At 46.8% G+C, this 25239-nt stretch overlaps 1 protein-coding gene across 1 annotated transcript in view; it reads left to right on the plus strand.

Annotated features, from left to right (window-relative positions):
• The window catches only part of Cnpy1 (canopy FGF signaling regulator 1), a 33981-nt gene that overhangs the window by 2913 nt on the left and 5829 nt on the right, over positions 1 to 25239 (plus strand). Inside the window, exon 2 of the mRNA XM_075955315.1 lies at positions 24534 to 24737. Within this exon, the coding sequence (XP_075811430.1) occupies positions 24534 to 24737 (204 nt within the window). The remainder of the gene's footprint in view (positions 1 to 24533; positions 24738 to 25239) is intronic.

Genomic DNA, 25239 nt, shown 5'->3' on the forward strand with positions numbered 1-25239 from the left:
CTGCTCTCTGTGTCTGCCTTCCTCCTCCCAGCCTTCAGTTCTGTCTTCCTGCCTATCTAAGTACTGCCCTACCAAAAGGCCAAGCAGTTTCTTTATTTAACCAATAAAAGCAACACAAATACAGAAGGACCTCCTACATCAATGTATGGATAGGTAAATGAATGGATAGATAAGTAAATGGATGGATGGATGGATGGATGGATGGATGGATGGATACCCCTGACCTCCAAGACTATAAAACTTGGGTTATACATAAATACTTAAAAGAACTTATTTGACAATGTTGCTCTGAATTTTATTGTAAAGTTTCTGTTTCCTTGGCTTAGTTTACACAGAAAAAATTCAAAATATTTTAATTATATTGTTTGTTTGATTAGGAAGAACAAAAAAGAATATACATGCCATGTATGTGCAGGTCAGAGGACAACTTGCAGGATTTGGTTCTTTCCTTGTGTGTCTCAAATAGCAAAGTTGGGTCTCAGTCAGCCGTTTCTGCCCCAAAGGCTGCCCAGGCAGATCCCAGTGCAAATAAACAGAAGGGCACAAAACTGCATGGGGCAGGACACTTCACCCAGCACCACTAAACCCTGGGAGGCTCTGTCACAGCCCGTGGAATGAGTTAGGAGGTAAGCAGCCTGCCCGAGCCAGGGCGATGAGCTCAGGCCCAGGATATCTGCCTTGGAGCTATGCCTCGGTCATTGTATTTGCAAAAACAAAACAAAAACCAGAAACAACCCCAAACCCAAATAAGAGCCTGTCCGTCTCCTCATTCCTTGGCTGTTCTCCTTATATACCAGAGGCCTAGTGTGGGAGAGAGCTCGAGGATGAGCGATTCAAGAGGTTGAGCTTGAGTCTCAGCAGGGTTGTGTTCCACCTGAAGTCAGGGAGTGCAAGAGCCAAATGTCACCTCCATATTCATTAACCTTCGGGAACAACAACAAAAACAGGAGCATCAATTGACAAGAAAGAAAGGGTGGGTGGCAAGGAGAGCACAAAATTGCCCTCAGGGTTTGCACTGTCTTTTAGCCCCTTGGAAGATCCCCTCTGTCACCACCTTGAGTGGCCTCCCCATGCCAGAGATAATAGGGCTTTTATTTTGGGCTTAGTTGTGGGAATTGCAGGCTCTGGTTCCCCACCTCCAAGAGATGTTCCTGTGATCAATCCCCTCTCCTCCAACGTGGTCACACCAGGAGCAGGAGCAACAGCAGGGCCGTCTCCTCCAGTCCACCACAGCAGCCCAGATGTGTTCAGGATCTGGGCGAGACCCAACAGGCATAGCTCACTGACTGATCAGCACCAGTATCCAGCCCTGTGTCGTATGATGCCTGATACCAATACAGGGAACTCACTTTCAATCCCTTTGCTTAGGTCAGCCTGGCACCGTCCTCAGCTAGGGCTACCCCAGGCTTTTCCCCATCCTCCCACACCCCTAGCAGCATCTTCATGTCCACTTCCAAAGAATACCTAAGAGGCAGAGGCTGTTCCCCGCAGCCTTCATCCCCCAGCTGGCCTCTGTGACTTAGGAGCACCCCGTGCTTGCTGACACTGTACCTACAGCCATGTGCACCTATCCAGCCTGTTAGCTGTGGGGTGTCTGTCACCTTCCACACTGGTTCTAGAGTCCCATCACTTGCACATCTCCATGACAATCCCACAAAGGTGACCTCCAAAGTGCTGAGGCCTTGGCAACAGGGTTGCCTCAAGGTCAGTGCTGTTGGACCACACACTGAGATGGATACAGGATTAGCCTGTGTCCCAGCAGCCAGGCTCCCTTCCCAATCAGCTTCTTACTAGCAAGCCTGAAGTCACCAGACAGGAAATTATGAGAACCAAAATTGGTGAGAGCCAGGGTTCCAGGAAGTGAATTATCCCAGTCTGAATATGCATATGAGTGTGCCTGGTATGTATGCTCAATTGTATATATGTGCATGCATGTGTATGTGAGTCTGTGCACCTGTGTAAGTGTGTGTATGCATATCTTAATTCTTTACATATGTAAAAGCGAATCTCTGTGTGTACACATGTGTGTGTGTGTGTGCATGCACACATGTGAATAAGTGTATGACCACCAAAAACACAGGCTTTCTATTTGCCCCTGGGAGCAGCAGCAATCTGAGCATCACTGTGGATGGTGCGGTGCTGTGTGCTGGCTATAATGGTGACACTTTGGCTGATTAGGAAGCTCTTGGAAGCCCAGGGCTTTCCTGCTTACTGGGCAGGACACATGGGATGGTGTCTCAGTCCTGAGACACTTGTGCTGTTCCAGGAAGAACCAGCAGGTGGATCTTTCTCCCAGGGCCTCCCATCCTCGATCACCTCAATGGGTTAGCAAGCTCCTCCCCCTCCCTAAATCAAGGGAATTTAACATTTGTGCCTTCTCCACGGGTAGAAGGAAGGGGTATCGAATTAAAAGGGAAAGAGTGTCCTAATCCCCCTCATGGGCTTTGAAACAATGCAGGGACAGTCAGATCCCAAAGTTTGTCCATTTGACGTGGGGAGGAGCTTCAGCACCAGAACCAGGCAATTAGGAACTCCTCTGTGAAAACGCCCTAATCCCCTGATACTGTTCTACGGTCAAGGATGCTCACTTCCCTTGTGCTCTTCCTCCTCCCTCGAACACTTACAGTAACTCTGCTCCATCCAGAAAATGGCCGAAACCTCCCCCCTTTCGAGAATGGCACACTCCAAGACTCAGGGCAGCCTAGTTTGTTGGCCTGCTAAAAATGTCAGGCTCTGTGGGGTACCTGGCTCTCTCCTTCTCCCACGTCCTCGGGCCCCAGGCTTCCTGTGTGGAACTTCCTGAGTTCGCAGGATGACTGCACCTGGAGACAGCTTCTGAGTCACCTGTCACACTGTGTGTATAGAAGGCCATCCCTGTGCCGTTTATTCGTGGCATTCTCTAGAGACATCACAGTTTTCCCTTGTAAGAAGATGCGTGGTGCTAGTTTGGATATCGGGAATTTAATAATGAGGAGTAAAGAAGCGATTTCTGTTTTCTGAAGACGTGGTGTGTGAGTGAGTTGGTTCCCAGGAGCTCGACCTTGCTTACATTGTTCTCTCAGCCGGAGGAGCCAGCCTGCTGCAGACTGCATTCCACTTTCATATGGGATAGTCTCCTAAAGGTTGCGTGGGGTTTATACCTCAAGTTGTTCATCTAGACTTCATTTTTTTTTAAGTCCAGAATACTTTTGAGAAGGAAGCAGAAGGCATCGTAAAATCAAACTGTGCGTTCTGGGGCTGCAGAGCTGCCCGGTGGCTAAAGTACTTGCTGCTCACACACAAGAGGTCCTCAGCACCACATAAAAGCTGAGCATGGCAGCAGGGCCTGTAATCTGGTACTGGGGAGGCAGAGAGGATCCCTAGGGCCTGCTGCCAGCCAGTCTAGGCAAAGCCACGAGCTTCAGGCTCAGTGCGACACTGACTCACAAAGCAAGGTATTGAGCAACAGAAGAAAGCAACTTATGTCACGGACTGATACATGTTCTGTGTGAGGAGGGGGAGAGCACTCCACAAGAGTGGTGGGGCCACTAGGACCTAGAGGAAGGGGTCTAGAGAAATGGCCCAGGGGTCAAGAGTGTATACTGCTTTTATAAAAGACCCAAATTCCACTCATGTCAGGTGGCTCACCTGTCTGACATCCTTCTTCTGGCTTCTGTGGACACCTGCACTTGTGTTCACACACCCCACCACACATACATACAAACAATTAGAAATAACCACTGAAAAATGTGCTTAAGCTGTACATGATGGTGAGGGCATTTAATCCCAGCAATCCTGGCACTTGAGAAACTGAGGCAGGCAGATCTCTGTGAGTTCAAAGCCAGCCTGGTCTGCATAGGGACCAGAACAGCCAGGATTATATGGAGAGACCCTGTCTCATAAAGCCCTAGAGGAAGACACAGCCCACAGGGACCTCACTGACTCTCTTCTGTGAAAGACATAGACAGAACCTTCTTTGTCGTGGGTCACCTGAATTTCAGAAGCTCTTAAACTCTGGGGTCAGCTCTACTGTAGAACACATCTCCAGACTTCGGCAGAAGCTGATTCTTGCTTGTCAGTTTGATCAAACATTTCACAGTGTGCATACTCTAGGATCTTTCTGGCTCCCAAGTCTGTCTGGATCACATGCAGCTCTGGACACACGTGGTGGCTAGGACCAACCACACCGAGAAGCCTATCCTCAGCCAGATTCTTGCTGTTGCTCTTGGGCATTCTGGGATATGGTGGTCACAGGGCCCAGCCATATGTCCCTCAGGGGAAGTGATGAAGCAAAAGAATCCTCTCTCCATGGAGCCCTGGCCCTGGGCCTGCCCTCCTGAGCCTGACATTCCTGCAGGGATTTCCTGTTCACTGTCTGCCTGTGTGATTGTCCATGTCTGAAAGAGGCCAGAGCTCCCAAAGGGTCAAGCGAGCAGCTCTCAGGAAGCAGAAGCACAAATAAGGAATTATCCCCACTCAATGCCGACTCTGCCCTGCTCTATACTCCCATCTGTGGGGGAAGTGCTGACATCCTATGCTTAGGAGCAAGCTGGGGAGGAGGGCCTGGTGAAAGACGCAGATGGAAATCAGGCCAGTGGAGACAGCCGGACAGTGTTTGGGCCCCAGCCCCAGCATGCCCTAGCTGTAAGAACTCAGGACCTTCAGCCTCTCATACAGTTATTATTATTACTATTATTATTTTATAATCATTATTATTATCTATTAGTGCATATGTATTGGAGGTAGAATGTGGACGTGTGGAAGTCCTCAGCACAATGGTCTCAAGTGGACTTACACTTCAGAGGAAGGCCCCCTCCTGCTGTAGGTCTCCAAGGCTGTATCTAGACTGGATCTCTGCTGTGGCAGAACGAATGCCCACAGTCCTGTGTGTTGAGGTGTTGTCCTCAGCCTGTGGCATTATTGGGCCACAATGGAGTCATTGGAAAGTGGAGTCTGGGAGGGAGAGCCAGGCCATTAAGGAGTGCTCTTAAACACGTTCCTATCTTTGCTTCCTGATGGCCACGACATGAACTGTTTTCTTTACCATGGACTCAGGCCCGGAAGTGCTGCACAAGTACTCCTAGCGCCTCATAAGTTCATCTCGATATTTTCCACTGAGATGGGAACTGAATAGCACAGGATCCTGGGGCTCCCAGGAAAAACCCTAGAGGTCCAGCTTGGGTTAGGGGATCCTGAATTGGCTCTAAGGGGTGCGCAGCATGTATTCTGTCTAACGACTCTACTTTTGATTTTCTTTTCTATTTACTCATTTATTTTTGGGTTTTGATACAGGGTATCTCTGTGTAACCCTAGATGTCCAGGAACTTTTTCTGTAGACCAGGCTGGCCTCAAACTCAAGGATCCACCTATCTTTGCTTCCTGGCACTGGATTAAAGTTGATTCTATTTGGGATTTTCAAGTGTTGCTTCAATGATATTTTTTAACTTAATTTTTAATGATTCTTTGGGAATTTCACATCATGCACCCCAATCCCTCTCGCTTCCCAATCCCTCCATATCTGCGCCTCGCCCCCACAACATCCCCCAGAAAAATTTTAAAATATGATTTAAAAACAAAACAAAATGACATTTTAAATTATAATAGTATATTTTGACATTGACTACAGATGGAACGTCCCCCTTATTCACACTTTCAATTACAAAAGTTTCAGTTTCCTGCTATCACACTGAGGTTCCAAAGTAATAGAGAGAAAATTCCAGAAAATAATTTAGGGAGAAGTGTTTCATGGAATATTGTAAAGACAAAATGGTATACCTAATGCTTATAATTTGAGGAAAACGCCAAATGTTTTCATTTTCAAACGTTGATGTTTAGCAAATCATTTTGACTGGATCTTAACCATTTAACTGTTTAGTATATTATACTGGTCAGCTTCATGTCAACTTGCACAAGCTGGAGTCATTTGGGAAGAAGAAACCTCAATTGAGAAGATCCTGTTACCGAATTGGTCTGTGGGCAAGCTTGTGCTTTCTTTTATTGATGACTGGTGTGAGAGGACCCACTGCAGGTAAGGGTTCTGTAAGGGTGATCCCTGGCTGGTGCTCCTGCATTCTGTATGAAAGCAGTCTGAGCAAGCCGCGAGGAGCAAGCCTTGGACTTCCCTGGATGATGAACTACAAGTTGCAAAATAAACGTTTCCTCCCCAAGGTTTTTGTTGTTGTTTTTGTTTTTCTTTTCTTTTGTTTTGGCTATAGAGTTTTACCACAGCAATGGAGCTAACTAAAACATCTCTTTGAAGTCAAAATTATGAGGAATTATCTTAAAAGCAATCTTTTAAATTCTATAGTTTGTGTAGCTTCTGTGAGCAAAATGGGCTTTTATATGCCTTGTTTCTGTTTACTCTTCACCCCTAACCCCTTGTGTTTGTTTTTTGCAGTAAGATCTTGCTTTGTAGCCCGATCTAGCCTTGATTCTGCTATGAAACCCAGGCTGTCTTGAACTTGTGGGAGTCCTCTGCCTCGACCTCTTGAATGGTGAGATGGTGTGAGCCACTCCATGAAGGTCGTTTTCATTTTAGAGATGTAGCCTTGTGTAGCCAAGGCTGCCCATGAGTTTTTGATCCAATGTCACTTCCCCAAGTAGGAGGAATTCCATGTGTGACACAACACCCAGCACTCCCGTCTGATTGCTCTTTGATTCTTTGATTTGGTAATTCGCTCTAGGGAGGTTATGGAATGGGAGTTCATAACACATTCATTTTCAGCTGTTAATTCATACTCATGTGATATACTGATTAAACTTCAAAAAATTTAGTTACTACGTATATGTGTGTGTGTGACAGCCTGTGTGAGTCGCTGCTGCCGTCCTTCCTGGACTATGATGCCCGTGTGGCTGGGCTCCTTCACACGCAGACTCCACCCCTTTCACAGGACATTTGGGGCCTGCCTTTGTCATGCTAATGGTCTTCTGAGTTTTCTACCCGTGATTCCTGCTTCTCTTCTATGCTTCCTGTAGTGGTTGTGTTGAACATATCTGTTAACAGTGTACCATAGGTCTTAGTCCAGTTCTCTTGCTTCCCCGGTGACCAGCAAGTCCTTTGTGCCAGCGCTGTTTCCTAAATAAGCCTGCTTCCCCTACTGCTAAAAACTAAATGTTCATTGACTTTATGAGTGTTTGCTCGCATGTATGTCTGTGCAATACTTACATATATTGTACCCAGGGAGTCTGGAAGAGGATTCCCTAACCCTGAAGTTACAAATGGCTATAAGCTGCCATGTGGGTGCTGGGAATCAAACCAGGATCCTCTGGAAGAGAAGCCAGTGCTTTTAACTGCTGAACCATCTCTCCAGCCCAGTGTCTGTCACCTTTAAAAGTCCAGTTTCTGGGGGACAGAGGAATTGTGCATTTTTCTCAAGATGTGGATATTTTTCTATTTTTATTTTAATTATTTGTATACTGCAATTTTGATTATTTGTTTTGCTTTTTTGAGACAGCATCTCATGTAGCCCAAGTTGCCTCAAATCCTGAATTTCTCATCCTCCTACCTCCCCCTAAAATGCTGAGATTAGAGGTGCGTACCATCATGCTTGACTTATGTGGTCTAGGGATTGAACATGGGGCTTCATATGTGCTAGGGAAACATTCTACCAACTGAGCCAGTCCTCCTGAAATCTACTAAAAATATGTATGTACATGTTCATGTGTGTCTGTGTGAACGCATGCCATATGTGTGGGTGTGCGTGTAGAGACTGGAAGAGGGTTATGGGTCCCCTGGCACTGGAGTAACATGTGGTTATAAGTCATACCATATAGATGTCGGGCATCAAACTTGGGTCCTCCAGCAAAGCCAGAAATGTTCTTAACTGCTGAGCCATCTCTCAGCCCCGAGAAGCAGATTTTTAAGTGCATTTTTATACTGTGAGTACACAGCATTTTGCTCATAGGGCACCCCTAGTTCTGTCAGATAAATCAGTGAAGAAAGAAATGGCTGACATGGCTGTTACTTCTTTATCAGTTTCAGAAGGTCCTTTGGGACTGGCTACTTCTACTGTGTTGTGACGCCTAGGTTTTAATGTTTTATTTTACATGTATGGGTGTTTTAGCTGTGTGTATGTCCGTGTGCTATGTGCATCCCTAGTACCCCAAGAGACCAGAAGAGGGCGTCAGGTCTGTCAGAGCTGGAGTTACAGATGGCTGTGAGCAGCTGTGTGGGGAGCGGGAGAAACAAACCAGGTCTTCTGCAAAAGCAGCCAATCCTCCTAACCACCGAGAAACCTCTCTAGCTCCATTGTGAAGTGTAGAAAAGCCACAGCAAGTCATGGGGAAAGAGGGGCCACAGGTCAGCTGTGTGGCTGGCTGCTGTGAGTCGGATTTAGCTGGGGATGCCCAGTGGAATGAGAGAGCCACCTGTGAGATTGGAGGTGCCAGTTCATGGGCAAGGTGCAGTGACGCAGTCTTGCAGGAGCTCTTTTGTCCGTGAGAAGAATTCTGCCTTACGATGAGCCCCGCTGTCAGAGGGTAGGTCTGAGAAGGACCTTAGGGCACATCCCTACACATGCTAGGGTGCCAGGATCACACCAGCTAACCTGAGCATAGAAACTGGTAATGGTGTGTGTGATACAGTGGAGACACAATGTCCTCATTAACCCAGGGCTCTGGTTAAGAAACAAAACCTGTCATTGCTGCTTGAGCATGTAGAAAGACTAGATGCTCTGCTGCCTTCAGGGAGGCGGTAAAGACAGATGATTCAATACTCCTGAGCAGATAAAAATAATAACCATCTGCAGGCCCGAAACACTGAGAGAGAATGAGAGATTATCGTAGCTTAGCGCAGAATTAGGGTTAACTAGCCAAATGCTGGCGATGCGTGCCTCTCATTTATAAACACAAACAAAAGCTGTGATTGAGCCCTGCCTGTGTGAATGGCTGCCGGGGCTCAGCTTCACTGACCTAAATCTTCTCTGGGGCCCTGGAAAGGAGAAGCCCCTTCCCTGTCACTGTCTGGGAAAGTGTGGCTTTTCAGGGCCTTGTACCTTGTGGAGAAGGTGTGTAGGTCTCTGGGCACAGCAGGCTGTCTGTCATCAGGAGCTTCACAGCAAAGGGGAATGAGAGAAGCAGCACCTTCCTCTTCCAGATCAGGGAGCAGAAGATTAGAGCTGAGGGTGGCTCACCGGAGGACCCAGAGGGAAGGGAAGTTTAGCCCAGCATCTTCTAGCCCCTACTCAGCAGGATCCTTGCCTGGGTTCGTCCCAGTGATCACATAGCAGTGGCCTTGTGTGTCCATGTGTCTCCACTCTTGCACCCATCACATTGGCTTCAGAACAGGACCTCGGTGTCACCGTACCAGTGAGGCCCTTCCCCAAGCAGGTGCACCCATGCGTGTAAACATCAAGACGTGAGCATATGCTTTATGAGAGAGCTGGATGGCCCAGACACGACACTGGTTCCATTGGGGCTGAGTGGGCTCATCTCCCAGTACATTCTTGCAAGGTATTCCTGGGTGGGAGGTGGATGGAAATGAGCCCGGCCCCATTGCTGCTCAGGCTTTCCTGTAGACTGCGGGTGAGCATTGTCTCATGATGGCTGTGGCTTCCCACCATCTCTACTGGTCAGCAGTATACCCCTCCTCCCTCTGGATGACGTCCCCATGGGGAACAGACTTTAACACTGACCTTGATGACTCTTCATGAAATGCCACCCCCTTCCGCACCGTTCCTAACCTGTCTGGGTGTGTGGCTGCATGTCATGTGTCCTTTATCTCTGACCTTTGAGTCTGTTTCTGGTACATGACTGTCTGCTGCCATTTGGCAGAAATGCTTCTGCAGGCTTGGCATTAGACACCGCACTAAAGTCTAAATACATAATGCATCTAACCTCGGATTTGGTAGTTCTGTCACACTCAAAACAAGCTGTCAAAACCGTCTGGCATGACTTATCCTTAATAAATCCCTAGTCTTGTTAATTGCTCCTTATCCACCGAATAAGAATCGTGTGGATCCACAAATCGGGTAAAGAACGGAGGATAATGGGGAAGCGTTTAAAGGATTGCCTGTTTCTCCCTCGGGACAAAAGGAGCTGTGTGGTACAATGGGCACCACCATGCCCTGGCACATACGCATGGAATAGATGTAGTCTGGCTTTGACTCTGCCTGTTTGCAGGAAAACAAGAGTGCTGATTGTTCTGAAGGAAGGACACATCCTGAATGGTGTTCTAGAGCTGTGGCCACTGTGGCTGGAGCCGGCTTGCTGCGCTAGTAGCCCAGGGAGGAAACAGGGCAGTGCAGACCTCACAGGGAGCACTCCACTCTCCACAGAGGTGCTCTTCGCTGTGGCCCTTGATGCTCAGGGCCTTTGGCATCTGGTTGACCCGGCTTGTTTTCTGCCTTTGGTATATAAACTAGGCCTGTGACCATGGGCGAGAAACTTGGCTGCAGAGATGTTTCCCCTCTGTGAAGAAAGATGAACGGTTAGGATGAAGACCTTCAGAGGCCCCTGTTCCTACTAGTCCCCTGTCACACCCAAAAGACAGGCAGGGGACTTCAGCAAGGAAAGAGTCTATGGAATAAAACTACTAAGGGTCTCATTGGTCCACCCAGGGGAGTGAGTGACCAGTAACACGACTCTGGTTTCTTGGTCTATGACACAGGCAAGTGACCCTCACTTCTCCAGGTATACAAGGGCTATGCCTGTGGCTGTTGGGAACGATTCCTTAGGCCATGCCAAGATAAGCAGCTTGGTGCTCTCAGGTACTTGTGTGTGTGTTCCACACATGTGGAGTGACAGGTGTGTTTTCCAGGAAAGCATTGCTGTTTGGTATCTAGAGGAGCGAGGAGACTGCAGCAGGAAGAGAAGGTGACGTCGCACATGGGACAAGGCTGTGTTATACTTGGAGTAAGGCCACGTTGAGGTGCAGAATGTGAAGTCCCCTGAAGAGGATCACAGGGTTAGAGTAGTGTGTGTAGCATTACCTGTAAAGACTGATGGAGTCACCAGCTCCAAGACACACCCCACCGCGCCTCTTAGCTTTGGACAGTGTATAAGTGAACATAACTGCACTTAAGTGGACTGGAGATGTACCTCAGTGTAGAGCTCTTGCCTAGCATATGTGAGGCCCTGGCTTTGATCCTCAGTGCCTCAAGAAAGAACTTTTAGATGCTGAAATGTAAGTTCTGCATGCTCTCCTATCGTAAAGTACCTCTTCCACACCACCATGGGACCTTTGCACACTTTCCAAACACAAAAAGCTACTCTTAGCTCAGGGCTGTCCACAAGCAGTCTGTGACCAGGACCCTGCAGGCCACCCTCAAGGCCACATGCTCTGCATGTGATTTCAGTCCCAGCCCATGGTGCTGGGGACAGGAGCCACTTCGTTCTTTTCACTGCCATGACCCCTGTCTAACCCATGTCTTTCCTGCTCAGGGCACAGTGACCAGGTGGGACCTTCGGGCTCATTTGAGTTGACTCTCTATCCAGAATAGATTGCCACCCCTACCCCTGCATTCTTTGGTTCCTGGCACAGGAAGAAGTTTGGTCCATAGGAATGTGACGCTAATCTCTGTCTCCATCATCCATAGCACAGAGCTCCTGCTGGAGATTTATCCAGCGCACTTGGTGTTTACAGTCATGATTCTACCTGCAACCAAGGAGTCTCTCACCTGGAGTAAGTCACCTGGAGTATGAGCTAGCAGGGCGATTGCATTTGTCCAAATGCAGTGTTAAGAAAGAAGAATGTCTTAGGCTGTTGCTGTGATAAAGCACCATGGCCAAAAGCAATGTGGGGAGAAAATGGTTTATTCCAGCTCACGGTTGCACATCATCATCCATCACTGAAGGGCGTCAGGGCAGGAACTGAGGCAGATGCCATAGACCAGTGCTTACTGGCTTGGTCCTCTCAGCTTGCTCAGTTCATTTTCATAAACCCCTCCCCCAGGTCTACCCACCCAAGGGTGTCACCACCCACAATGGGCTGTGCCCTTCCACATCAATCATTAATCAATAAAATGCTCCCACAGACTTGCCTACTGACCAATCTTACGGAGGCATGTCTTCAGCTAAAACCCCCTCTTCCCAGATATGTCTAGGTTGTGTTCAGTTGTCAAAACACCAACCAGCACAAAAACAGTCAACATTATTTCCTGGGTTGCTAACCTTAAATAGTGCAGAAAACATGTTGTTTGAATAGAGACAATGGTTTCACATCTATTGCCTGAAATAAACCACTGAAGTTAAACTTCTGTTTTGCTGGTACAGCTGATACTGGTCACTAGGGCTGAAGAATCAGCTGAAGAGACCAATATTCAAATAAGCATGGTGACGAGTTGTGTGACAGCAAAGGAAGTGACCTCGGGCCACTCCCCAGAGGTGCTGAGACAGGTCTTCAGCACGGAAAGTGATACCCAATTCTCTCTCTCTCTCTCTCTCTCTCTCTCTCTCTCTCTCTCTCTCTCTGTCTTCTCTCTCTCTGTCTTCTCTCTCTCTCCTTCTCTCTCTCTCTCCTTCCATACCCCTCCCCCTTCTCAGCTTGATTGGCTAGAGTCAGACGGAGGGTTAGGGAATTGCAGTCATTGACCTGCTGGTGCCTGTTCCTCTCCAGAGCAGGAGAAGCCATCAGGAAGGACCTGCTCATTGCTTTGGTTTATGTTTGCTTACTGACATCTGTTAGCCAAGCTCCTTCTCCTATCTCTACTTAGAAAGACAGCATTCAAGACAATGCAAGTGGAAATGCGTGTGAGACAGAACAAGTGGAAATGCATGCGAGACAGAACAAGTGGAAATGCATGTGAGACAGAACAAGTGGAAATGCATGCGAGACAGAACAAGTGGAAATGCATGTGAGACAGAACAAGTGGAAATGCGTGTGAGACAGAACGAGTGGAAATGCATGCGAGACAGAACAAGTGGAAATGCGTGCGAGACAGAACAAGTGGAAATGCGTGCGAGACAGAACAAGTGGAAATGCGTGCGAGACAGAACAAGTGGAAATGCGTGCGAGACAGAACAAGTGGAAATGCGTGTGAGACAGAACAAGTGGAAATGCGTGCGAGACAGAACAAGTGGAAATGCGTGCGAGACAGAACAAGTGGAAATGCGTGTGAGACAGAACAAGTGGAAATGCGTGTGAGGCAGAACAAGTGGAAATGCATGTGAGACAGAACAAGTGGAAATGCATGTGAGAATGATGCCCCCATTTTGGTATCTGCAGCTAGAAATAGTCCCTGAAAAAAGATCCCAGCAGGAAGACATACAGCGTGCACAGAACACTCAGAGCGGTGTTTCTGATAACTTTTAAATGTTATCATCCCACTAAAATATCTTCAAATTAAGGCACTGGGTAATGAGCTATGGATTATTGGGGGGTGTCTCATAGGTTTTCGTTTGTTTGTTTGTAGTGTGTATGTGTCTGTCTGTCTATGGCTCGGCACACACGTGTCATAGCACACACGAGGAGGTCAAAGGACTCTGTCTTCTCCTCCTGTGCTATGGGTTCAGAGGATTGACCTCAGGTTTTAGGCTTAGTGACAAGGATCTCTACCCACTGAGACATCTCACCAGCCCAAGATCTATGACTCTTCACAAAGCACTCTGCTAATACATGTGCACACTGTGGAATGACGGGAGTGTCGGGGTCACTGCTTCTGTGTGGGGTGGAGGGTGGAACCATGTACTTACAGGTGAAGCCTTGGAAGGAACAGCTTGGCTCCTCAGGATGCTAAAGTTTCAAATGGGTTTTTCCCTTCGTGTCCCTCTTAGTTAGGGCATCTGTTGCTGTAAAGCTACAACATGACCACAGCAAATCTTATAAAGAAAAACATTTAATTGGGGCTGGTTTGCAGTTCAGAGGTTTAGTCCATTATCATTATGGCGGGAAGCATGGCAGCCCACAGGCAGAGAAGGAGCTGAGAGTTCTACATCTTTATCCATAGACAGCAGAAGGAGATTGTGTGCCACACTGAGCATAGCTTGAGCATATGAGACCTCAAAGGCGGGCCCACAGTAACGCACTTCCTCCAACAAGTCCACGCCTATTCCACAAGGCCACACCTCCTAATAGTGCCACTGCTTATGGGCCAAGCATTCAAATACATGTGCCTATGGGGACCATTTCTATCCAAACCACAGCAATATCTGAATCCCATTACTGCAGTAATGCTGGTGTTTTCTTAAATTCTTGGGTAGTGAACACATTGACTGTGTGACAGATAATCACAAATGGCCCCCAAAGAGATAAACAACAAAGACAAAAGTTGTTTAATGAGGACAAGTTGGCTTTTGTTGGGGACATGGACATTGATTGGGCTTGTCCCTATTTTTTGTTTTGTTTTGTTTGTTGTTGTTTTGAGGCTGGGTCTCACTGTGTAGGCCAGGCTGGCCTTGAATTAATAGAGATTTGCCTCTTTCTGTCTCCTGAGTGCCGGGACCAGTGTGTGACAGCTGACTCCTTATACTTCACCCTCATCCTATGCAAACAGAGGAGATGTTTTCTAGAATAGTACGAGAGCCAAGAGAGCACAAATAATCCACCCACCAGCTCCCCAGGTGGTGACACCCACCCTTTCCTATGTGAAATTGAACCTGTCTGTTCATGAACTGGTGTTTCTGAGACAAACATCTGAGCTGGGAGGAGACATGACCACCTAATGTTAAACATCAAACCCATGTCTCAACTCCAGTCTGGAAGGACAGAGTCTGCTGAGAAGCCTTTCCTGAAGACAGTAGGAAGGCACAGTCACGTGGGCTCCTCAGTCCAGGGCACCATGTCCCCTGAGTGGTCTCTCGAGAAGCTGAGATACAGGCAGGAGCAAGGATGACATGAAGAGAGGTCAGACAGTGCTGAAATGTTCAGTTCTGTAATGGCACCAATGATGTCACAGCAGGCTCCAGGGACTGCTGGAGACCCCTCCCCTGCCTCTGTTTCCTGTTTTCATCCATGAGTGACCCCCAGTCTGTTCGTTTCCACCTTCCTGAGAGTGGAACCCAGGCCCTGGCTCATCCAGGAAAATATTCTTCTAACAGCTACACTCAAGTTCTAAAAAAAAAAAAAAATTTAAATTGATTTTTATTATTGTATTTATGTGCATGTGTGCCTGGTGTACATGCGCATGAGTGCACACGTATGTGTAGAGGTCAAAGGACAACTTTCAAGAGTCACTTCTCTCTCTTTATCATGGGATGGCGGGATCCAGCTTGGGCTCTCAGGTTTGCGGTAGTGTTTTGACCTCTGAGCCATCTTGCCACCCTAAGTTCTTTGTTCTTGGTTTTGATCACTTCACTCGTGCTATGGTGTCTCACCTGAGTCCAAAAGACAAGGTTTGGATTCAGGACCTCTTGGTCCTGGACCTAAGTGGCCCTCCCTCCAGGCTTTTACGGCCTGCTCTTTCCAGGTACATCACATGGAAAAAAATAAATAAAGTGACATCAGTAGTAAGAGGGTTGTTATTCTTCCAAAGACCAGAGTTTGGTTCCCAGCACTAAGCTGAGCAGGTAGCTCCAGTTCCAGAGCATTGGCTCCCCTCCTGGGTCTTCCGTGGCTACCCATGTGTGTGTGCATCCACACAAGAAAACATGCACATACATACACATAGCACAATATTTTTAAGGCACAACAGTGACAGCCTCTCCTACCCTTCTGCTCTGACAGACTGCTGTGCCTGAGAGCCTCACGGAAAGCCGATGCTGGTCCCAGGACACGCTTGGGAACCGATGATTGACACCCATCCCAGAAACTCTCATACCCTGAGAAGCTGGAGAGGAAGGCAGAAGACACTCCCAGTGAGACCTTTGGGGCACAGAGGGTGGCTGTGTGCTCACTAGAGCTCACTCACAGCTGTTCTTGTCAGGATGCAGGGCATGGCATCCTCTCCTTACCACTTGTCTGTGAAGAGCACAGAGGGCCCCTACTCTCCTGAAATTCATGTCACCAAAGTGTGCAAATTCTACGGCAGTCTGTGCCATCAGCAGAGACTGTCAAGACTCTGCCTTTGTTAGTGTGCTTGGCTAGTCGAATGTTTCATCAGATACACAAAATGGTGTTGCTATGGCCCCATTGACAGAGAGAATTCTGGTAGACCAAAGGTCCCTGGCAGCCTTATCCACAGTTGGGTAAGTATAGTCTGACCAGATTCTTGTATTTAGGCCAGTCCCAAACCCAACCCCCACCCCAACCAGGCTACACGAAGGATTTCAGAGCTTCATAGGGCAAGTAGCGCCTTCCTGGGATTTGGCCTGGATAGCTAGCTACCTCTGCATTTGGGAGTCTCTTCAGCTCACTATCACCTAACCCTTGGGTTTGTTCAATATGCTGGGCCTGGATTATAGTCAGCAAGGTGGGAGCTGGGCCTTCAGGATCCATGTGTGTTAGCTAGGTCCCCGTAACAAAGTCCTAGACAATATCCTAGTCAGCTTTCCTGAAGTGGGAGTTGAGGGTGCAGCAGGGCTAGCCCTCTCTCTTCCCTCTGTGTCTTCCCTCTGTGTATTGTGTCTGAATCTCCTCCTCTTCGTCGTTTTATTTTTCGAGACTGGGTCTCACTAGGTAGCCTTGGGTAGCCTGGAACTCACCACATAAATCAGGCTGACCTTGAACTCATAGATAACTGCAAGCCTCTGCCTACTGAGTGCCTGAGATTAAAGGTGTGTACCACCACAACTGGCTCCAATCTCCTCTTCTTGTAAGGAAACATACATACACAGCAGCGAAAGGCCACCCCCAAATATATCCCCTAACCTTGGTTCCCTCCATAAAGACTGTATCTATAGATGTGTGGTGTTCTAAGGCCCTGGGGTATGAATTTGGGAGAAGACCACCCAGCCTTCGCCTAAGCCCCACTCTGTCCTTTAATGGGGCATGACAAGAAACAGGGGCTGCTGAGGTTGGTTGGGAAACAGAACTCAAGGACACTGGACCATGTCCAGACTCTCCTGAGGCAGACATGGCTGACCACACTGAGGGCCAAGCCGTGGAACTCCCGCACAGCCATGGCTTTGGTAGAGGTCACAGTGGTCTCAATCAGGTCACAGAGAATTCTAGAAGAGCCTTCAGACCTGAGGTCTGGGGTAGGTTAGTTTCCTCATTTTTTATGCTTTTAATCCTTTTGGATTTTTGAAAAGGAATAAAATGGAAGTGTTATTCCTTGTATTAAAAATGTTTTTTAAAGAAAACTATCTCAGCAGGCATGGTACCTAGAACTTGAAATGGAAACACTTGGAAGGCTGAGGCAGCCAGGCTGTACAGGCAAATTTTAAGAAAGATAGATAGATAGATAGATAGATAGATAGATAGATAGATAGATAGATAGATAGATAGATAGATAGATAGATATAGAATCTAGATAGGTGACAGGTAGATAGATGATAGATAAATAGATTGATAAATTAGATAGATTATAGATTATAGGTAGATAGATGATAGATTGATAGATGATAGAGTGATTGATAGATGATAGATAGATATCTCTCTAGACAATAGGTAGATGATAGGTGGTAGATAAATAGATAAATACTTATATATTATACAAGCATATAATATATAAATAGATGATAGATTAGATGAATAGATAGATTGGTAGATTATTGATTGATAGGTGATAGGTAAATAGATGATAGAGTGATTGATAAGTAATAGATAGATGATAGATACATAGATACATACATAGGTACATAGAAAAGAAGGAAGGAAGGAAGGAAGGAAGGAAGGAAGGAAGGAAGGAAGGAAGGAAGGAAGGAAAGAAAAAAAGAACTGATTCTTCATATGACCTTCAGGAATCAGAACACAAGGCTGGCCTTTGCAAAGAGGCTAACTCCACTATACTGTAGAAAGGTCTCGATTCAGCCCTCTTCTATGTCTGCTTTCTGCTTTTACTTATGAAGATAGTCTGCGAGAGGCAGGATTAGTCTGTGGGTGGCCTAGGGAAGTTGCTCAGTCTGCCTACCCAGATTCCTATCATGTGAAGGGGATCAGGGCTCATGCTAGTGACGTGAATGCCCAGAAGCCCTGCTGTCCCTGGGTCCCTTTGACGGGGGAATGAACGGCACAGGAACATAACAAAAAGGAGTGTAAAAAGGTCCTGTTCCAACTTCTGGTGTCCTCAGGCTCAGCTGGAGGCTGGGAATTAGCCACTCATTCACAGAACACAGGCTTGTTCTTAGTTATGAAAGGGCCCTGTGAACTGAGGGCTTGAGGCCAGGACGGTGGTGTGGAGGCCAGGTGATCAGGGACTCTCCTGATGAGGGAGACTTCAGCATCTGCTGCAAGCATTCTGCCTGCAGTTGTCACTAGCCCCACCCAAGAGCCAGCCTCACAGTGCCCTCAGGTTTATTGTCAGCTAAGAAGCCAGCTGGTGCTCTCTGCATAATTTGTGCGTGTGAGTGTGTGTGTGTGTGTGTGTTCAAATGTGTTGGATGTGTGTGAGCACATGCATATGTGTGTGTTGCATACCTACATGTGTGTGAGGCATATCTATGGATATGTGCATAGATGTGTATATGCTTTCCCTATGTGGAAGTGACACATTTTAATTCATCACTCAAGTCCCAGACCTTCTTCATCTTAGATTTCCCAGTCTTCACCAGGCAATCTCACCACTTCCTTGCCATGTGCTCATGGCAGGCAAAAGACAAAGTTGAATGATGCTATAGTAGACTCCCAGTTGTACCTCTGCCCATTGTCTGCATTGGATCACATTTGGCAGAGCTGTGTTAACAGACAGCTGGGCAACCACAGAGAGATTTGCAGGAACAAAATACTGAAAGACAAGTTTTGGTTGAAAGGTGTGAAATATTCCTTTACATTATGTGAATATATGTCACTGTAATTGGGTTAATAAAGAAGCTGACTGGCTAAGAGCTGGACAGATAGAGGTGAGGTGGGACTTACAGACAAAAAGAGAACACAAAGAAGAGGAGGAGTCTTAGAATAGTAAGGACACTAAGAGAAGGAGATGAACTTGCCGTACTGAGAAAAGGTACCAAGCCAGGTAGCAGAATGTAGATAAGAAATATGGGTTAATCTAAAATATAAGAGTTAGCTAGTAATAAGCCTGAGCTATTGGTCAAACATTTATAATTAATAAGTCTCTGTGTGGTTATTTGGGAGTGGCTGTCAGATCACAGAAACACTCTGCCTACAGGAAGACATCTGTAAGTCAAGGAGGCAGCAACAGTGCTTAGGCAATCTCTGGCAGCCAAACCATAGACGTAGCCACACTATCACCAGCTGATGTCCACTGGGAATATATTCTAGTTAATTCAGAGTTGTTGATGGGGGCTGTTCCTTCAGTCCCGTCTGTTCAGACTCGAAAAAATCACACAGAAACTATATTATTTGCAATACTGTTTGGCCAATCACTTAAGCGTATTACTAGCTAGCGCTTATATCTTAAATTAACCCATTTTTATTAATCTGTGTATCGCCACATGGCTGTGGCTTACTGGGTAAAGTTCTATCCGGCATCTCTGTCTGACGTCTGTCTCCAGTAGGGCTGCATGGCTTCTCGTTCACTCCACCTACTCTCTCTATCTTCTATCTACTTGGAACTCCTGCCTTACCCTATTCTGCTAAGCCACTGGCCGAAACAGCTTTATTCACTAGCCAATAAAAGCAACACATAGACAGAGGACTTCCCACACCACAGAATCATGGAGAGTCTTTAAGAAGATCTGTATTTGGAATTGGAGAGATGGCTCAGCAGTCAAGAGCACTGGCTCTTGACTGTTTATTTTCCAGGACCCATATAGCAGCTCATAATTTTGCCCTCTGTGGCCACACATGTGGTACACAGACATGCATATGCCTATACACATAAAATAAAGCAATAATATATCTTTTTAAAGTCTGTATTTGACAAATGTGTTTGTCTACATTGTAGATAGGGCCTAGTAATTTTTTGGTAAATGAATAAAAATATTATTTCTATTTAAATTTTGATCTTTTGAGACAGAGCACTGTAGTCCAGGCTACCCAGAAACTTACAGTGTAGCCCAGGCTGGTCTCCAGCTTTCCTCAGCCTTAAATAAACTGAGTCTTGTCCTACTCTGGTCTGCAACTGCCCCGGTGGGCGCTCTGGCTTCCTCTGATCAGGAGCTTTTGAAGCAGCAGACTCTCCGTTCTGCACCAAGTGCAGGACAAAGCGAGGCACATAGAGACACTGTGCCTGACCTTTGCTCACAGGACTTCACAGAGGTTGGAAATTGGCCATATTTTGTATGGGTAGCTATGTTTTTCATTTTACCTAATACATTCAAAACTTAATAGGTTTTAAAAAAAAACCTAGTTTTTAAAGCAGAGTATTTTTTTAAAAAAATGATAAACCTAATAGTGGCGACAATTTAATATTTCATAAGGAAAGAAAGATGCTTATTTTTTAACTTAAGAAGTTGAGTTAGATGAACCCTCCCCCACTCGGTGATCATTAATGCTGACCCACGGTATGGTTCTTTTCTATTCTCTTCTGTCATTGTCAGTTGAAGATAACTCCAGAGTAAAAACATGTGCCTGAAGTCTGGAGGGGAGGTTCCTCTAAATCACAGGGTTCTCATTTTGCTACTAATTTTCAACTCCTTGAAAATATATGTTACTAATCCGTAACCATCATACTCTAATGATAAGGACAGAAAACACTTGCAAAAGTAGCCTTTCAATCATTGTTTCCATCATTCAGTTGGTAAGAAATGGTTTTCTCAAAAGCAAGGATCCTGTAGCAGTTGCTCACAGGCCCACCTGTCCAGTCAGGAAGTTTGAGGAATCTTGAAGCACCAGTGCTGAGCATTGTGTGGTGCTCCAATTACTCTTCAAATTTAGACTACCAGGAAAAAAAAGCTCTCTTATCAGTTGGGTTTGGATATGACCCCCCATATATCTACAGATAAAATTTCCAGTTATATATATATATGTATACATATATATATGTTTATATAACACACATATATACATATATAGCTGGAAATCCATCAGCTTTTATTATTTTTCATCAAAATGAATTCCTTCAGATTTGTAATCATATTGTCTAATGAAACCAAACAGTCGACCAATTTACATATTATATGAAGGCATGTCATACAACAAACTCATAGCAGTCAATTAACATAAAAACTAATTGTGTGTCTCATCAGCCCACAAGAGTTCCTGAATCCAAGCCTAAGGTGAGCAGCTGTAACTTTTTGCATCTAAATATTGACTTTAAGCTAATATCTCTGGTGGTTCCATTCTTTACGGATGGAAAGTTAGCAGTTAAACTGGATCCAATGTTTGCTACAAAGCCCTTATAATGACTACATTAACCAACCCTCGAGAAAGGAAAACCTTTGCAACAATAAGAAATGATCAGCCACTAAGCAGGTTAAGTGCCAGCTTCACGTCTGCAGGAAAACTACAAAACAGTCATGAGGATGAATGAAGTTTATTGGCGACTGTCAGGCTGTGATGGCAGAGAGGGGACGCATCACTACTAGCGTCTCCACGTCCATTGTGCTGTGACATAATTGTATTCCTGCCTGGTTGTGATAGCTATCAAGCAAGAAATTTGCTACAAGATTAACAGAGACACAGTAATGAAAAACATGGAGCATGCTGTAATTGGCCGTTATTAAAGTGAAGTCATAGAAGTCTGCAACCAACTCCCTCAACTCCCTCGCTGGAGAAACCAAGCCAGAACTTTGCTTCCGTTTCAAAGTTGTGGTCTGGCACCTCCTACGCCCCTTCCCCTGCTCACTTCACAGGCCAGTGGTTAGGAGAAGCCTAAGGTGGTGGGGCGGTGTCTGGACAGTGCATATGCCACGTGGGACGAAGAGGTGAAATTGGGAGGTGTCGGGTTTACTTTCAGGCTCCCCAGGATAGTGAGGACACGATACTGGATCACTTTTACATTTCTAACATTCTATGGGAGTCGCCATAAATCAGCGAGAAAACTGTTGGAGAAGCCTGAGCGGGTTCTCTACTGACACAGCGGTGGTGACAAGGGCCCTTTCCATTCATATTTTAATGAGGCTAGTATCTCTGAGACAGTCCTTGCTTGGCGGAGGCGAGGTTCCTGGAAGATCACAAAGGGAGTCGCTTTATTGACAAGTTCCATTCAAAACCCTCACTGTGTACAAAGAAAGACTTGGTTCTTACTCCACTTGTCTCAGTACTAATGCATTCTTAGAATCGGAACAAATTTTTTTTTGGGGGGGGTCAATTATTCTATGTACAGTCTTTAAATTTACTAAAGGTAGTGGTTCATTTGAGTGGAATTATATTAGTGTAGGTTTTAATGCATGTATAAAGAACTGTGATGAGAAACATCTTTTAAAAATATTTTTCCAATATCCGGTGCTCGGGGATTTTAAGATCAAAATTTGAAGACTCTTCCCTAAAATGACCTCAGCACCCTCATGTTGGGAAGGCTCCCTTCTCTTTTCCGGAGGAGCTTATAATGTCCTGTAAGACTTCAGCCAGCAACTGCGCCTGGTTTTAAAGACTCCTGCAAAGGACTAGCTAGCTAAGGTTATTCAAAACCTGTCAATCTTCAGACTTTAAAAAAAAAATCTGTAGAAATGCTCTCTCTCTAGCGCGCGCGCGCACACACACACACACACCAACCTATTCGTGTTAAAGCAGGGCATCCAAAGGTTTAAGGTTGTACTTTAAAAACAACTCACAGTTATGGACACTGTGAAGGACTTTTTACAAAAAGTGCAACCCAGAAAAATTTTGTCGAAGTTCTCAAAAGTAATGTGTAGGAGGCTTCCATGACTTTGCCCCAGACTTTCAAGGCCCAGCAATCTTCTGCACACAGCTCAGAGTATTAGGTCAATTTGAAATGGGAAGAAAAGCAAAACAGTTTCTAGGGAAGCGACTAGAAACAGTGTGTGAGGACCATCTTGGCCTGGTAACAGGACTGGGTTTCCCAGGGTCCTCTTCCCCATCCTGGGCCCTCCCCCAAAGCCCTGCCCCACCCCTATGCATAGAGTCCTGTTTCTTTTCTGATGGGGTAGGGAAGCAGAGTGAATTTCCCCGATTGCTATTAGGGTTTTTGTTTTGTTTTATTTTTATAAACGATCCCACCCTTCGCTGTGACTTAAAATCTTTCTTTGTGGACAACTAGAAACTGCCATCTATATGTGTCCGTTAAGGAAAGACGCTCAACACACTGGCACCATTGAAAACGCCGGCCAGACTTTGTGTTAAAGGCCCGCCTTGAGTGATTAACGTAAGATTCCATTTTGCCGATCTCTTGCCTTTCCCTGTGCCCCACTCCCACGCCAAGTTTACCGAACTGTCCATGAGCTACTCGATTTTCAGTTGAGTCAGTAAACCTGAGAATTTCTCTTTTGCAACTGACGAAGTTTGAAAAACTTAAATAAAATACCAGTTGTGATTGAAAGTGCCCTTGTAGAATTTTCGTTTTCTCAATATATTTGTATATATTTTGGTGAATTTGAAGAACTTGACACCGCCTGCGGAGTGTTCTCATTTTAGTTCGCAGACGTATTTAATTAATTGCTTTTGCCAAGTCAGGGCTTTGAGAGTTCCTGACGGCCTGAGGTTCACCTGGGCCGCAGCAGGCGCGGGGCGAAGACCGGGCGCGGTCCTGGCGCGCCGTTTCTGCGCTCTGCGTAAGCGCACTCTCAGGGTCGGTTTCTGGTGGGCGCTGGGGGCAGCGGCGACCTGGGGGTGTTCCTCACGGGCCAGGCCGTCCGCGCTTTCATGTTAATTGCAGATCGGCTTTGCGGCCAGATGGCGGGGAAGCACCGGGACCCTTTGTGCGCCCTGAGCGCGCCTGTGAATGTCGCGCAGTCGTTGGCACCGGAAGGGTTCACACTGCGTGTGAAAAGGGACAAAGGGGGCTGGATATATCAACACTGCAGAAACCGAGTTCATTTGTCATGCAGCCCCTTTCAGCGCGGTTGTCATGCAAACTTCCTTCTTTGATCAGCAGAGGGTGGAGAGGGAGAAAGCGCGCAAAGCCGCGGGCCCGGCCGGGCGCCCTTGGCGGCTCCACGCCCCTTCCGGAAGGAGCCGCGGGGACCAGGCCTCCTGCACCTTGACCCGTCTAGACGCCGCACGAGGTTTTGTCTCGGTTTCCAAGGGCGCGGGGTGCTCTTTGACCCGCGCCCGGGGCGGAGGTGGTGGCACGGAGCCCGGCGCGCCCCGGCAGGTCCGGGAGGGAGAGGGGCGCCCGGGACGCGCGCCAGCTGTTCCCAGAACAAGCCCGGGCCTATGAGAAGCGCCCGGGGTCCCGCTACCTACGAGCACCTCGGCATAGACCCGGCACAGCGGCCGCAAGATTCCCGGAAGGCGAGGGGGGCAGCGCGACGTGGGATGGGCAGAAGTTTGGCTTCCCCAAAGAACTGATGCGCTATCGACGCCCCCATCTCCTCCCATTTTCTGTGCTTCAGCCTCCACTCAACTTTTTAAAATGACATCTATACGTACAGTTTCTAGACTGTTCAGTTTATTACTGTCCACTGACAAGCATATTATTTTTCTCGCTAGAATTTAAGCTCTCTTTAAGCTACATAAAGAACGGTGCAGCTGCTTTCCATTGGGAAGCCGACCTTCCACGCATTCGCTGGACTCGCGAGTGCGTAGGCAAGTGTCCTGGCTGGTTCTGTTCTTATAGGTTCCCCTGGCCCAGTCCGAGGCGTTCCTAGTGGACCTTTTGGATAAAGTGTGTATGCGAATGAACGATTACCAGCTGGAGGACGACCCAGTGACCAAGCAGAAGTATTTCAGGAGATACGCTCCGAGAAAGGGAGACAAAATATACAAAGAATATAAAAAGTTCTTCTTTTATTCTGATGCCTTCAAACCTTTGAAATTCGCGGTAAGCACCCTCCTAAGAGTCTGTTGGGGTCTCCTTTTTCTTCCTGTGGCTACTCTTGAGCTGTTGATGAGCAGTGGACATTCAGGTACATTGACATGCCCCAGTGTCCTATGCTGGCCCACTGCTTAAGTCTTAACTGAAAGCTTAGGGATCTGGCTTGGGAGGCATCTCAGGGATCGTGGCAGCCTTCCGTGATCAGTGGGGAGACTGAAAGGGGTTTTATGGACGGTGCCCTGTGTCCCCTGTCTGGTACCATTTGCACATGTTTTATCAGGACATTCTGCTGGTGTGGGGGTGACCTCACCCTGTCTTGTTTTGAAGGGACTGTGTCTCAGACTTTCACCTAAGGAAGGGCAGAGGTTGTGTTTTCTAGGCGGAAACCCTGAAATCCGAATGGAGGCCAAGAGTCCTTTTCAAGTATTTATAGCTCAGTGTTGGAGTGGTAGCCCCCAAGATCCTCTCCTCTATCCCCCACAGGCTTCTCAAGGAGAATGTTTTCCTC

This window comes from Microtus pennsylvanicus, chromosome 21 (assembly GCF_037038515.1).
Source record: "Microtus pennsylvanicus isolate mMicPen1 chromosome 21, mMicPen1.hap1, whole genome shotgun sequence".
In the NCBI taxonomy this organism is placed as follows: domain Eukaryota; kingdom Metazoa; phylum Chordata; class Mammalia; order Rodentia; family Cricetidae; genus Microtus; species Microtus pennsylvanicus.